The 13,378-nt window shown below is 45.7% G+C and overlaps 1 protein-coding gene across 2 annotated transcripts in view; it reads left to right on the forward strand.

Moving 5' to 3' along the window:
• The first annotated feature begins 235 nt into the window (after positions 1 to 235).
• The window catches only part of MBOAT1 (membrane bound O-acyltransferase domain containing 1), a 96,190-nt gene continuing 83,047 nt past the window's right edge, over positions 236 to 13,378 (forward strand). For both annotated transcript variants that reach the window (XM_046641294.1, XM_046641295.1), the window contains exon 1: positions 236 to 607. In XM_046641294.1, the coding sequence (XP_046497250.1) occupies positions 251 to 607 (357 nt within the window). In that variant the 5' untranslated portion in view covers positions 236 to 250. The remainder of the gene's footprint in view (positions 608 to 13,378) is intronic.

A 13,378-nucleotide genomic window follows, 5' to 3' on the forward strand; every position in this document is an offset into this window, starting at 1 on the left:
TGGGTGACACGGGTGGCGGTCGTTTCGTGCGGCGGGGACACAGGACGGCAAGCTCGGGAGAAGGAGAAGAGAGACGCCTCCCTCCGCCCGGGGCTGCGCGCCACCATCCGCAGGGCGAGGCGGCCGCGCCCGCTGGCGTTGCCTTCCCTCTCCAGGTCCGGGCTGGGCGGGCCGGGTGGCGCTCGGGGGCCGGGCTCCGCGTCGCCCCTTTTCCTCCCTCCCTCCCTCGTCGTCCCCGGCGGCTGGGCCAATGAGCGCCGAGAGGAGGGGAGCGGGAAGCGCAGCGCGCTGGGCCGCGGCCCTCCCACGGCACCCGTGGCCGCAGCGCCAACGCCAAGTTTGCGCCCCGAGAGTTTGCAACCGTTCCCGTCCTCCGGCCTCGCCGCTCGGTCCCGGCGAGCAAGGCGGCCGTCCGCATCTTGGGGCAGCCACCCACGGGCACTCGGTCCGGAGGGCACCGAGCGGGGCGGCGCGGGCTGGAGCCGGGGCGGCCGCCTCCCGAAGATGCAGGATGGCAGCAGCGCCGCCGTCCAGCCTCTCCTACCGCACCACGGGCTCCACCTGTCTGCACCCGCTCAGCGAGCTCCTGGGCATCCCGCTGGACCAGGTAGGGAACTGCTGGCGGCCTGGCCGCGGCCGGGCGTGAGCGCTGGAACCCCCCTCCCTAGGCGATGCGGGCGGAAAGCCTGGGGGAAATGTTATCTACCTCCGTCCTCCACCCCTGTAGCCTATTTTACTGCTACAAACTAGAGTAAAAGGTGGAACTTTTTTTTTTTTTTTTTGAGTTGATGTTTTTCTCCTGTAACTGAAAAAAATTGGTATACCCTGCATGGCAGGTTCGAATGAACTTTTTTTTCTTTCTTTCTTTTTCTTTTCTTCTTCTTTTTTTATTTAAAGTTTTGGGTTACCTTGTTTTCTGTAACCAAGTTCTAAAGAATTCTGATAAATGAATCAACTGTCTCTTCCATCAGTGTAGTGAAGTCTTTGTTATTTTCAGTTTAGATGACCCTACTTAAAAAATAAGCCTGATTAATCTGTAGGCTATAGCTTTTGAATGAGAGACGTGGATTTTAGATTCCAGCACTGAGACTTGTCAAATCACGGTGACAGTTATTTTATACCATGTGTGATGTCCATTTGAAAGGGTGGAGGGACACGGGACACTATGGTTTTCCGAGGGCCTTAGTTTATTCAGTCAGTTTATCCTTGAGGGTCCAGGCTTCTGAATAGGACAGGTTAATGGGAGAAGAGGAGTTCTGTCCAGGAGTTGTCTGCTACCGTTAACATGGAAAATGGCGACAACAGTAAGGCCAGGTGAGAAATTGTCCTGAGGGTTGAGGCTGTCTTCACTCATTTTCTTGTCTCATTGCATGCTGCAGGCTCGATCTGCCATGTATTTCTTAGTGAGTCAATAAACACGCATTGATTTAAATGGAACTGGGTAGAGCATGCTGGAGGAGGGCCTGATGGTTTCATGCTGAGTTTTTGCCCAGTTTTCTTCCCCTGCCTCTCACTAAGTGATCTTTCTTTAAATGCTTCTTTTCTTCAAACAAGAGTATACCTGCTGCCCTTTCCACTCACATTCCTTCAGCAATGAGGAAGTGAGACCTGGACGTCTGCCTTACTCACATACTGTTTACTGAGCCACCCTTCTACCTGGCACCCTCTGAGGATATCATTTGTAATTCCACCTAATCTGACCATTGCCTTCTCATCAGTTGCAAAATCCAGAAAGTCAGGTAATTGGGAGAGGTATCAGATGCTAACTCGTGCTTTTGTAAATTACTCTTCAGTTTGCAGTGAGGATGGGAGAGACCCCAGGACCTAGGCAAAGGCAGAAATAATAGCAAATTCTTTAGCCCTGAAACTGACTCAGAGCTGAATTTCCTTAGGGGAGTTTGTTTTGTACTTACCCCTCCACCCCCTTCAGAATTTATTTTAATTGCTTTTTCTGTTTTAAGCTATTCTGCACAGCTAGAGAGAGGAATCCAGGGAGGTTTTTTTGTATGGAAAGAGGTAGATAGTTAAGGGACCCTGGTGAGTTATGGTGCTAGCCTCATGTTATTAGGCGCTTTTTGACTGCATCCACCCCATCCCCAATCTCCTGGATTTCTGTCAAAGAAGCTCTGTCTTTAACTTACAAAAAAGAGCAAAGAGGCTTAGGGATGTTTAAGGCTGGGTGGGAGTGATTTCTGGGATGAACTGAAGGAAAAATGTGGGCGATGGGCAAGGAAGGAGACCTGTGATCTCTTAGGTCTTAGGACAGCTCCACCGCTCTTGCTCTCCAGCAGGGTCAAATCTGAGTGACTCTTGGTGGAAGAAGCACTTGTAGGGCAGTGCCCCAGCCAGCTTATTTTAGGCCCAGGGAAAAGTCCCAAACCATAAATAATGTGGTTTGAGGCTAAATTGTGGCTTGAGAGTTTGGAAGCTTGATGTGTTTTTCTCCTTCACACTTTCAAGGGCTTTTTAAGGTCTTAGATGTCAGGCTGACTTGGGTGTCATTCCTGCTCTGCCAGCAAACTTCCTTTGTGACCACTTCTGTGACCGCTGGCTGGCACTCTACCCTCTCTGGGCCTCATGTCCTCATGTGTAAAAAGGGAGATAGCAATGAGAACTGCACATTGGAGTTGAGAACTGTGTATAGATCTCAGATGCCCTACATCAGGAAGGTCCGTCTATCAGACAGAGTCCTGTCAGGAAACAGAATTTAACTCATTGGCTCATTGGGTTACAATGAGGAAACTTGAATGAACTACTTCGAGGTATGTGTGCAGCATTAAGGTAGACACTGGCAAAGATGTTCAGGTACCAAGATCTGGGTGCTGAAGGGGAAAGAGGAGGAAGTCTTGTTGCCATTATCCAGTGAGACCTGCCCCCACCTCCTGCCACCTCAACCCTTCTCCTTACCCCACAGCCCTCCATCTCTTGCCACTGCCCTCCAGTGGTCAGACCCCACCCAAGGCTCGCTGGCCTGGGGTGCCTAGGTGATGCGGTCTGCAGGGCCTCCTCCCGGGGTACAGGCCATGGAAGAGAAAGGTAGAGCCAGACCTAGAGGACGATCCAAGGATAAGAGCAGAGTCCTTGATGAATGCTTGCTGCTGTCCCATTGAAAAGTGACTTTTTATTGGCCTGCGTTATGCTAAAAATTATAAAACATGTACTTCAGGTTACCCAAATAGTTCTTCATATGCTACTTAAGGCCACTGAATCTTTTTCCCACTGATTTTACATTTCACACTTAGATTCATAATTTCTGAATTGACTGCACTTCTGAGAATGACTTTGGATCCTGGGTGTCCCCATGTCAAGAAGTTTATTATTTGCAAAAAACTGAAATATCCTTTGAGCACTGTACTTCATGAGTGAAGAACTCTTTCATTATTTTTCATTTGATTCTTCCATTTATCTGTTCTGTCAACTCCTGGGGGAAGCCTGGGTGCAGTTGTGACTATTCTGAGGAAAAGTCTATTATTTGAGTTTCCAGGGACTTTTACTAGTCTGACATCCTAAAGATGTTCAATGTAAAATTTAATTAGAAACAAATAGAGCACAGCAATTCAGATGCAGAATATAGGAAATGGAGGATGACTTAGGGGCCTCCACAAGTGTCTCACAGATGAGTTTGTTGAGAGTTGTGTTTCTAAAATAGCGAGTCCCTGTCTGTCTAGCAAATATGGAGCTCTGGCTGTTACTAGGATTATTCAGAAATAAAGTTTCACTTACCCAGGACAAGTTAGGGAAGAACTTTTCTTTCCCATTTAGGGGGAATCAAGGAACGGAGGCTGAGTGTTTTATTTTTTGTTTAAATCGCCTGCTCATGCCGTCTCCACTTTGTTTTGGTTGTGGAGTGTGACAGGATCTGTCTTTAAACTAACCATAGCCTTCCAAGTGTGCAAGATTGACTCAGCTACTAGGATGGATGCAATTATGTTGACATTATTAATTTGTGTGGTGCACGGTCCTGTCCTACGAGCTGTGAAAGCTCAGAAAGAAACTGTTTTCTGACTTTAAGGAATTTACAGCTTGGTTGTGGGGCACTCTGGATACCAAGGCTATTTTTACCCACTGCCACCCCCAAATTTTTTGTGTGTTTGCATAAAGTATCAACTCAGTGTTAAATTACGATTCTTTGTCTGGGTTCCTTTCTTTTTTCCCCCTCTAATTTAATCAGCAAAAAAAGAGACAAGGGAAAAATAGATCAGGAATTAAGAATCCAGGAAATGGGGCCGGCCGGGTGCCACAGTGGGTAAGTGAGCACATTCCGCTTCTTCGGCACCCCGGGGTTTGCGGGTTCAGGTCCTGGGTGCAGACATGGCACCACTTATCAAGCCAGGCTGTGGTAGGCGTCCCACGTATGAAGTAGAGGAAGATAGGCATGGATGTTAGCTCAGGGCCAGGCTTCCTCAGCAAAAAGAGGAGGATTGGCAGCAGATGTTGGCTCAGGGCTAATCTTCCTCAAAAAAAAACAAAAAGAATCTAGGAAATGATTCTGAGATTAAAGCAGCGAAGATTTAGGACTATTAACATAAGCTTGTGTTAGAATTTAAAAGGCTAGATGAATGAAGACCAGCTCTAAAGACCTGATGCTCTCCACTAATGGTGGTACCAGCAGTGCGTTTCGATTATTCCTCTGGACCCTCTGACCACAAGGTGTCTTTACCTGCCTGGAGCTTTCAGTTGTCTGGTTGGTTCCTTTGGTTATTCTTGGAAAGGCCAACCTTCAGTTCTCTTCTTATCTGAGTCTTGCCCTTTGTTAAAAGCTCGGCTCACATTCCACAGTCTTATGTATTATTAAATCAATTGATTATTAAATCAATTAAATATTTATTTAATGCTGTTAGTGCCAGCTCCCTGGCCAGGTGATAGAAATAGAAGGATGAAAAAAATGAAGGTCCCCATCCTGGAAGAGCTTATAGACTAGTAGAGGAGACAAAAGATCCATGTAAGTATAGAAGGGCCATACACTCACAGACCTGTGTAGGCGCTTGTAGAGGTTTGTAGATGGTGCCTGCTGGAACAGAGAAGGGAAAGCCACAGCGCACGTTGGACTCCTGTAGAATTTACTGTGTACCTTTGACATGGTTTACACTTGACGTTTAGTAAATGTTACCGTATATTGTTAGTTACCTTGCTGGATTTATATGCTGAATTTCAAACTAATTTATTTATTTATTTTGAGATTTTATTTTTCCTTTTTCTCCCCAAGAGCCCCGGTACATAGTTGTGTATTTTTAGTTGTGGGTCCTTCCAGTTGTGACATGTGGGTAGCCGCCCCAGCATGGCTTGATGAGAGGTGCTATGTCTGTGCACAGGATTCGAACTGGTGAAACCCCGGGCTGCCGAAGTGGAGCACCCGAACCTAACCACTCGGCCATGGGGCCTGCCCCCTCAAACTAATTTAGAGTTTTCTTGAGGTCGAGGTTTCATCCCTCCTTGTATTCCAAGGAGGAAGTAGGTGCTCACTAAATATTTTAGGCATCCCTGGTGGTCTAGTGGTTAAGACTGTGCTCTCACCACTGCGGCCCCGGTTCATTTCCTGGTCAGGGAACCAAACCACCCGTCTGTCGCTTGTCATACTGTGTTGGCTGCATGTTGCTGTGACGCTGAAAGCGATGCCTCTGGTATTTCACATACCAGCAGGGTCGCCCATAGTGGACAGGTTTCAGTGGAGCTTCCAGACTAAGACAAACTAGGAAGAAGGACCTGGCCACCCACTTCTGAAAAAATTGGTCGTGAAAACCCTATGAATAGCAGCGGAACATGGTCTGATACGGCCCAGAAGGTGAGAGGATGGCGCAAAAAGAGCAGGGGTTAGCTCTGCTGAACTCAGGGCCTCTAGGCGTCAGGATCAACTCGATTGCACTAACAACAATAAATGGTTATCATTAGTAACACTATATGCCAATGTTAATGATATATATTATCAAATTTCAATATATAGAATCTGGTTTTTAAAGTGGACAGTAGATTGACCTTTGTGGGAGAAAGGACCCATGTAATTTCCCTCTCATTGCTGCCTCCAGACCATACCCTTGGGTTTCTGCCTTGAACAGTCTGCTCTTCACGTTGCGGCTTTCCAGTTCACACCAGCTTAGGATGCTTATGATAGGCCACAGAACATCCGTCTGCAGAGAGCCACTTTATTTTTCTTTTTTGGCCTCAGTAGTTCCTGCAAAGTCAGGTCTCCTCTCTCCATTTAATTCCCCTTTCATTGTCTGATAATGAAAATGATTAACCTGCAGGAGGAAAATAATGTGGTTAGACCACAAGTAACAAGTATTGAGTTTCTGCTGTGTTCCGGGAAAATTCCTGGGGCTGTGCTAGGCTGTGATGATTCAAACATGAATAATATAGGGCTCTTCCTCAAAAAGCTCATTGTTGGGTAGGAGACGCACATGTCAACCGGTGTGGCTCATGTCTAGGACCCGGACCAGCAGCATCAGCCCCGAAACTTGTTAGAAATGTCTGTCCTCTGCCTGGTGCCTCTATCTGCTGCTCTGGGGCCAGGCCCAGCTGTGGGGGATTTAGTGAGCCCTCCAGGTGGTGCTGATGCTCCCCAAAATTTGAACTCCCGTGCTGCACACAGATAATTGGGATACAAATTAATCAAGGACAGTGGAGGGGGCTGAGTGGTGGTTGGCAGAGAACTTCTCACAGGTGAGGAGGAACAAGAGTTGGGTCTTAAAGGGTGAAGAAGGCTTTGTCATGCAGAGTGGGTGGAAAGAACATCGAGGACAGAGGTGCGGAGGTGTGAAATTATGTGGTTCATTCAAGGAACTGAGTGTCCACTGAAGTGCCTGGTGGGCTGCACTTGTGTGGGCCGCTGGACTCCAGGTGGGAGAAATAAGCATGGGCCACTTCACAAGGAAGCTGAAAGGCTCTGTTGAGGGGTTGGCACTTCATCCTGCAGACCAGGACTCTCAAACTTTTTCTATAATTGGCTAGACAGTAAATACTTCCGACTTTGCAGGCCATACAGTCTTTGCTACAACTGCTCAACTCTGCCACTGTAGCAGGAAAGCAGCTGTAGACAATATGTAAACAATTCGGCATGGCTGTATTCTCATGAAACTTTATTTATGGATACTGAAATTTGAATTTCATATAATTTTCATGTTCTGTGAAATTTTCTTTTCTTGATATTTTTTCAGTCGTTTTACAATGTAAAACACATTTTTAGCCTGCAGGCCACACAAAAACAGGCAGGGGGCTGGATTTGGCCCAAGGGCCCAAGCCCCTGGGATAGACTAATATTCTTCAAAATTTGGTGTGTGGACCATCAAGAGAATCTCTTGCCACGCCTGTTTCTGGGATCTGGCCGAGACCTAGTGAATCTGAATATCAGGGTGGAGGGGTCCCCAGCTGATTCTTATGCCAACTGAAGCTTAGAGCCACTGCTGCCATCAAAGGGAAGGCATTGAAAGGATTAAGTTGTGAAGGGATTTTCGTTTTGTGAGGTGATGCAGACGGTCATGGCTGAAGGATGCAGGGATGCAGGAGGAGCAGAGGATGAGTGAAGGTTTAGGGTAGGCTTTATGGGGGAGTGGAGAAAGAGCTGACAAGGATCAGTTTACTGGGTTGCTGAGTATACTCAACCCACTGAATACCAAACATTTTAGAGGGATGACTTTGTGCCAATATGTGATGTTTCTCTTTCAACAGCTCCTTCTAGGAACAAAAGTAAAACAGACAGCTGGACCTTTGCAGAGAAGGTTGTTGGAGGGCTAAGAAGGAAGTGTGTTGAAAGATGCTGACAAGTAGTTGGAAGTGATGAAAGTGAAAAGGGAGTATCTAGAGCTGGGAGGGACTCTGAGGAGCAGGTGCAGAGGAAGTGAGAGAGCTGGAGGCTGGGATGTTAGAGTGGAAGATTCCTCATGAAGCTTTCCTGGATGATGAAAGTCAGGGTGCAGACACGGGAATAGGGGTGAAGGTCAGTTCGGTTTAGCAAGCCAAGGGACTGGGGCATTTGATGGATTGTCCTCCTAAACACTGAAGCTGCCCAGGTTGACTGGGGATATGAGGAGGAGCAAAAGACTGTGGTAGCTAAGCTTTCTAGGAATGTGGAGGTTGGTAGAGTCTGACAGAGTGAAGAAGGACCAGAAAGGGTATGACCCGCTCTGCTATCTGGCACTCAGCCAGCTGCTCTGCAGGCAGCATCTCATTTACTGTTTGGAGTCTGGGTGGTCTGGAGGGAGGAAAGGTTTTGTGTAAGGATGGTGGAAGAAAAATGGTCCAAAGCAGCAATGGGGAATCTGGAAAAGCAATGAGTTTTTTCGCTCTATTTGCCGGTTGTAGTGGTAAAATGAGAAGCAAATGCCTGGAGGCACATAGTTCTCCAACAAGGCTAAGAGGGAAGGGAGAGAGCTGGGAAGGCTCCAGTGAGGGCTTTGAGAAGGTCAGCAGTGGGAGGGAGGGAGGTCGGTGGTGGGAAGATGAGTCATGGAGCAGGGGAAAGTCAGGAGCAGCAGAGAGCTGCAAGTTGCTAAGTGGAGCTTGCATGCTGGTCATGAGGGTCGGGGGTGAGAGGGATGGTTCTAGGCAGGTAGAGGTGCCTGCACGGGTCCTAGAGTCCTGATAAGGGCGTGGCCAGTGACTGACCCTGAGCATTTTGGTCTTTCTTGGAGCTGCACATGAATGTAATAGAAAGTTCCTTTGTGGGTCTGAAGAGATTGCGGTTGGGAGGTGGAAGGTGGCTCGCAGAAACATCAAAGGATGAGCTGTATTGAGGGCCTACTGTGAGGTATAATCCTTGAATTCCAAAGAATTGAGAGGACAAGGCTGGGAGAGTTGGGGACGTCCCTTAGTGCAGCCCTGTGGGAGTCTGTGCGCGTACAGAGCAGGAGGATGAGAAGTCTCCATTCTAGGGGACCCTGGGTGAGTCCAGGATGTGGGCTGGCCTGGCTGGAAAGTGCTGGCTGGTGTCACAATCTGGTGGCTTGATTTGACAGTAATTGGAGGGAGGTCAGAGAGAGTGCAGGCGTGGCCATATACTTCCTGGCATTTCAAGCAGAGGCCTAGTGGATCCTTGAGCTTGTTGCTGTTGTGGAGCAAGAGGTGGTTCTTCACATGTGGGCTCACTTTGCCCGTCTGGCTTAATGACACCAAGGACTCCGTATATTCAATGCTTATGCTATCAGGCCTCAGCCTCCTGCTCTGTGTACATTATCTTGTTTAATTGGCAGCACTAAAAGTTAAACCCCAAATTTCAAGTTAAGAAAGAGGCTGGGGGCCGGCCGTGTGGCCGAGTGGTTAAGTTCGTGTGCTCTGCTTTGGTGGCCCAGGGTTTCACCAGTTTGGATCCTGGGTGCGGACCTAGCACTGCTCATCAAGCCACGCTGAGGTGGTGTCACATGGCAGAAATAGAAGGACCTACAACTAGAATATACAACTATGTACTGGGGCGCTTTGGGAGAAGAAGAAGAAGGAAAAAAAAGAAAAACAGAGGAAGCTTGGGCAACAGATCTTAGCTCTGGGCCGATCTTAAAAAAAAAAAAGGAAAAGAAAGAGGCCTCCCAGGCTTAGGTAACTGCCTGAAACCCTGAGGCTGGGAAGGGGCAGAGGCAGGCTGAAGTTCAGGACTATCTCTGTAGGCCTTGCACCTGGTCACTGCACTGCGTCCCAGCCACCATTTCCTGTGCACTGTACTGTCATCACGGTGGACTATTTATTTCCTTCACCTCAAATACTTCCGCTCACGCTCTTGCTTCTCCCTGAGTCCTCATTGTGGTCCTCATTTCCTTTTTTACCTCCTCCTCTCTGTACCCCTGGCCTTGTTGTCTCCTCTCCACTTGGGGAGCCCCCTCCTGCTCCCCTAGGGCCAGATGGATCCCTTCTTTTTCTTTGTTTCTGCTGAGCATTCTCTTCATACCGCATCGTGCCTCTTACCTTATGTCTTAGATACTTATTGGTCTTTCTGCCCTGCCTGACTCTGAGAGGCTTCTTTCAATAGTGACTTATTGAGTGCCGGATGCCAAACATTAGGCTAGAATGGGGACACAGATTAATTAGAGTCTGTGCCTTCTAGAGACAAACCTATAAGCACTTGGTAAACTACTATATTACTGTAAACCCTTGTAAGACAGTGTTCACGATGCTCCAGGAGATGGGTGCACGCGCCGTTGCCTGAGGACACGGGGCCTCAGCACCCCTGGGTGAGGGGACGGACTTTGTGGGAACTGCTGCTTTAGGAGAAGGGGAATGTGCTAGGTGAGGCCAGGTGGGATAGGCAGAATATTCCCGGAAGAGGAAGCTGTTCGAGCAAAGGTATTGAGACTCGAGAAAAAAATGAACCTTCTTTGTGGGCAGTGATGGTGAATGAGTCTTAGTCATCTTGGTAGGCTTCCTACAAAATAGGAACTAAACAAGCGATGGTGCGTTGAAATGGAATTTTATTTACATTCTTGCATTGGAATGAAGGACTAAATTAAGATAAAATTGGGAGCCAGTTCTTTTTACCGACTAGTTAGGTCTGTTTATTGTTTGGAACCAGCCTTTCAGATTGAATAGGCCTGGTTTCTGATTTGAAATTTAATTAATGGCCCAATTGATGATAGTTCAATGTTAATCTTGGGTTGTTTAAATATAAAATACTCCGTTCCCATTTGCATTTTGTGGAGTTGATGTATACATCACATGCAATTATAAATGCAGATTTTAATATTTTTTGTACCAGTTGTCTCAGGTTTGTGTGAACAACATGTAGAAATTTCCTTGTAGCTGTCTAAAGTCAAGTTACACATATAAAAGCTACCACATACCCAGTGCTCCCAAGTGTTCTGCAAGCATGGCCTCCGAATTACATTTATAAAGAAAATTTTTGTGAGAAGTTTATATCTAAGGAGATAAAATCTGGAAATATCTTTTGTGGCAGCAACTTGTGAAAAGAATTCAGTGTGTGTAATTTAATAACAGTGTTTGGTTGTGTGCCTTCTAGAGCTTTCTATTTTGTCAGTCAACCCTTTCAGTAAACAAGATAAATGGAAAACTCGCTGCAGTCTTATTAATGACAATTTCTAGTAGTTTTACCAGGATAACACAAGCATAGAATGTTGTGAGTGGGAAAAGTAACTTCAAATGGTTTATATTGGTTAAAAATGTGTTTTATTATAAGACTGCTGTCCCTCTGGGCTTAAGAATCACAGCCATCTGCCACAAGATGAACTCGTTAAGCCATTTGTAATGTGTTTTTTAGGTGTCCAAAAAATATGCGCTTGGTGAATCATTTACCAACTTCCCTGTAATAGTAGGGCTCTGCTTATAACTTTTTAAAGTTATCAGTGGTTAATCTTCTTTTATGCATTAGTAATATCGACCTGATTTGAAGTACGGTTTTGGAAGTCAGCAGCATTAACGTGGTTTCAAGTGTTGAAGATTTCTGGGGATTTCCCAACCGTGATAGCATTACAGATAGTCCAGTCTCAGGTTTATTTCCCAAAACAACAACACAGAGCTCAGGTTCTGGTCTTATCTGATAAACAGCAGGGGCCTGTTGGAAAAGTTTTGTTCAGATGATTCTAAATTCTTATTTCAAACAAGTAATTAAAATAAAAAAGACTGTGTTTTGTTCCCTCCACTCCCCTCACTTTTGTCTCATTCATCGTTCTGTAGCTCTAATTTGAAACAGAGGCAGCAAAGGTGTACAGCAGAAGCTTGCTAAGGCCTAGAGGAAATTGCTAAATTCGGAAGTCATTTTGTGAAATTTCTTGAAGTGGTTCAGCTATGAGCGTCACTGCGTTGAGACTTCTTTGTGACCAAGACTTTATTTTTTTCCTAGCACTTTTTTTGGGCTCTGTCTTTGTTTTTATCTTGTCTTATTTATTTTAAATTTTGTGTATTTATTTATCAATTTTGATTAAAATTTTTTGTTTTAAATAAGTTAAATTTTTTGTTTTTCTTTTGTATAAATACAGCTTTAAAAATTAGTTTTCTGACTAGGTAGCTTATATATTTAGCATCAAAATCAGAAGGCAGATTAGTCATCCTCCCCTGTGCCCGCCCCAGGGTTGCAGCTGCCCAGATCACCTCCCCGCTGGCAGCCAATGGCATCTGCCTATGCATACATGTGCACAGAATCTTTCTATTTTCTGACACAAGCGATAGTGTGCAGTTATTCCACTCCTTGCTTTTTACTTTTTTTTTAACTTAACAGTGTCTCGTAGGGATTGATTCATATCTGCATATACAAAGCTCTTATGACATTTGACTTCCTTTCTCCCTTTTCTGAGAGTTCTGTTTCTGTGCTTCCAGAAACTGCCTTGTTTTGTAGCAAACACTGAAAGTGCTGGTGTTGGTGGGTGAGGGGGCTGAGGGCTTCCCACGTCGGCACAGCCTCCTCTGTTCACATTCCCCAGGATACGGAGAGCACCGAGCACCACTTATAATGGGACACATGGGGGAAGAGCACTGAGCTTGGGAGAGGCAGAAGATTGAAGTTCGTTTCCAGTTTCCTCTTGGATGGAGAGAAGCACACTCTCGACTTAGGCATGAGGACATGAAAGATGCCCGCATCCATTGAGCTTCAGGGCTGCAAATGGCTCTGCCTCTAGCCTGGTGACAGAGCGCTTCTCCAGAATTCTGGGTATCCCCATCTGCTGGAAATGATGCTCAGTAGGCCCTCTTCAGCTCTAAAATTTTGTGATTCCAAGATCTTCAACAGTAGCAAGGAAGGCTTGGTTTTAGATTGTAAAGAAATACTTCTTGAGGGTAAACCCCACAAACCAAGACTGTTTTTCTTTTTACTTTTTAGTGGATGTAGCTAAAAGGATTGTACTTGTTTATTTTACTTTCTTATTTCTCTAAAGGAAATGTGTGCTTTTTGATACATGTTGGCTGAAGTGAATTTACTGTCGGGGCTCTGGAATCTTCTCTCTTCTTGCACCTCCTCATTAATGTCAGAATGCCTTAGGAACTTATGTGCTTTGCTCTGAAAAAGATAATAAAGAAGAGCTTCTAGTTCTTGTCTACTAGAGATATTCAGGTGTTTTTCCCCTCTTCTCCATTCTAAAGATAATTGCCCATTTGTCTTCTTACAATAAATGTTAACTTGCCTGCAGGTTATTTAACAAAAAGGGAAGAAAATCAACATTTATATGAAATTACACTCAGAGAGCCATTTTAACAAATTGTGGAGGGAAGGACAAAAAGATTTTTTATTTTTTTAATGTATGGGGCCTAGGGGTGGCGTGTACAAAAAGGGTATGGTGAAAGACTATCTTAAACTCATTTTTGTAATCTCGGCCTTCCTGGGTTAATATTTACCTTAGTTTTATAGTTAGCTTTACTAAGTTGCAAAACGTAAGTCAACTTATGTGTTTTTTTATCTTTCTCCTGAAGTATTTAGAGTGTCTTTATCTACCGGTTTTGTTATCTTATTTTAAAA

The sequence above is a fragment of the Equus quagga genome, chromosome 15 (genome assembly GCF_021613505.1).
Source record: "Equus quagga isolate Etosha38 chromosome 15, UCLA_HA_Equagga_1.0, whole genome shotgun sequence".
Classification (NCBI taxonomy): Eukaryota; Metazoa; Chordata; class Mammalia; order Perissodactyla; family Equidae; genus Equus; species Equus quagga.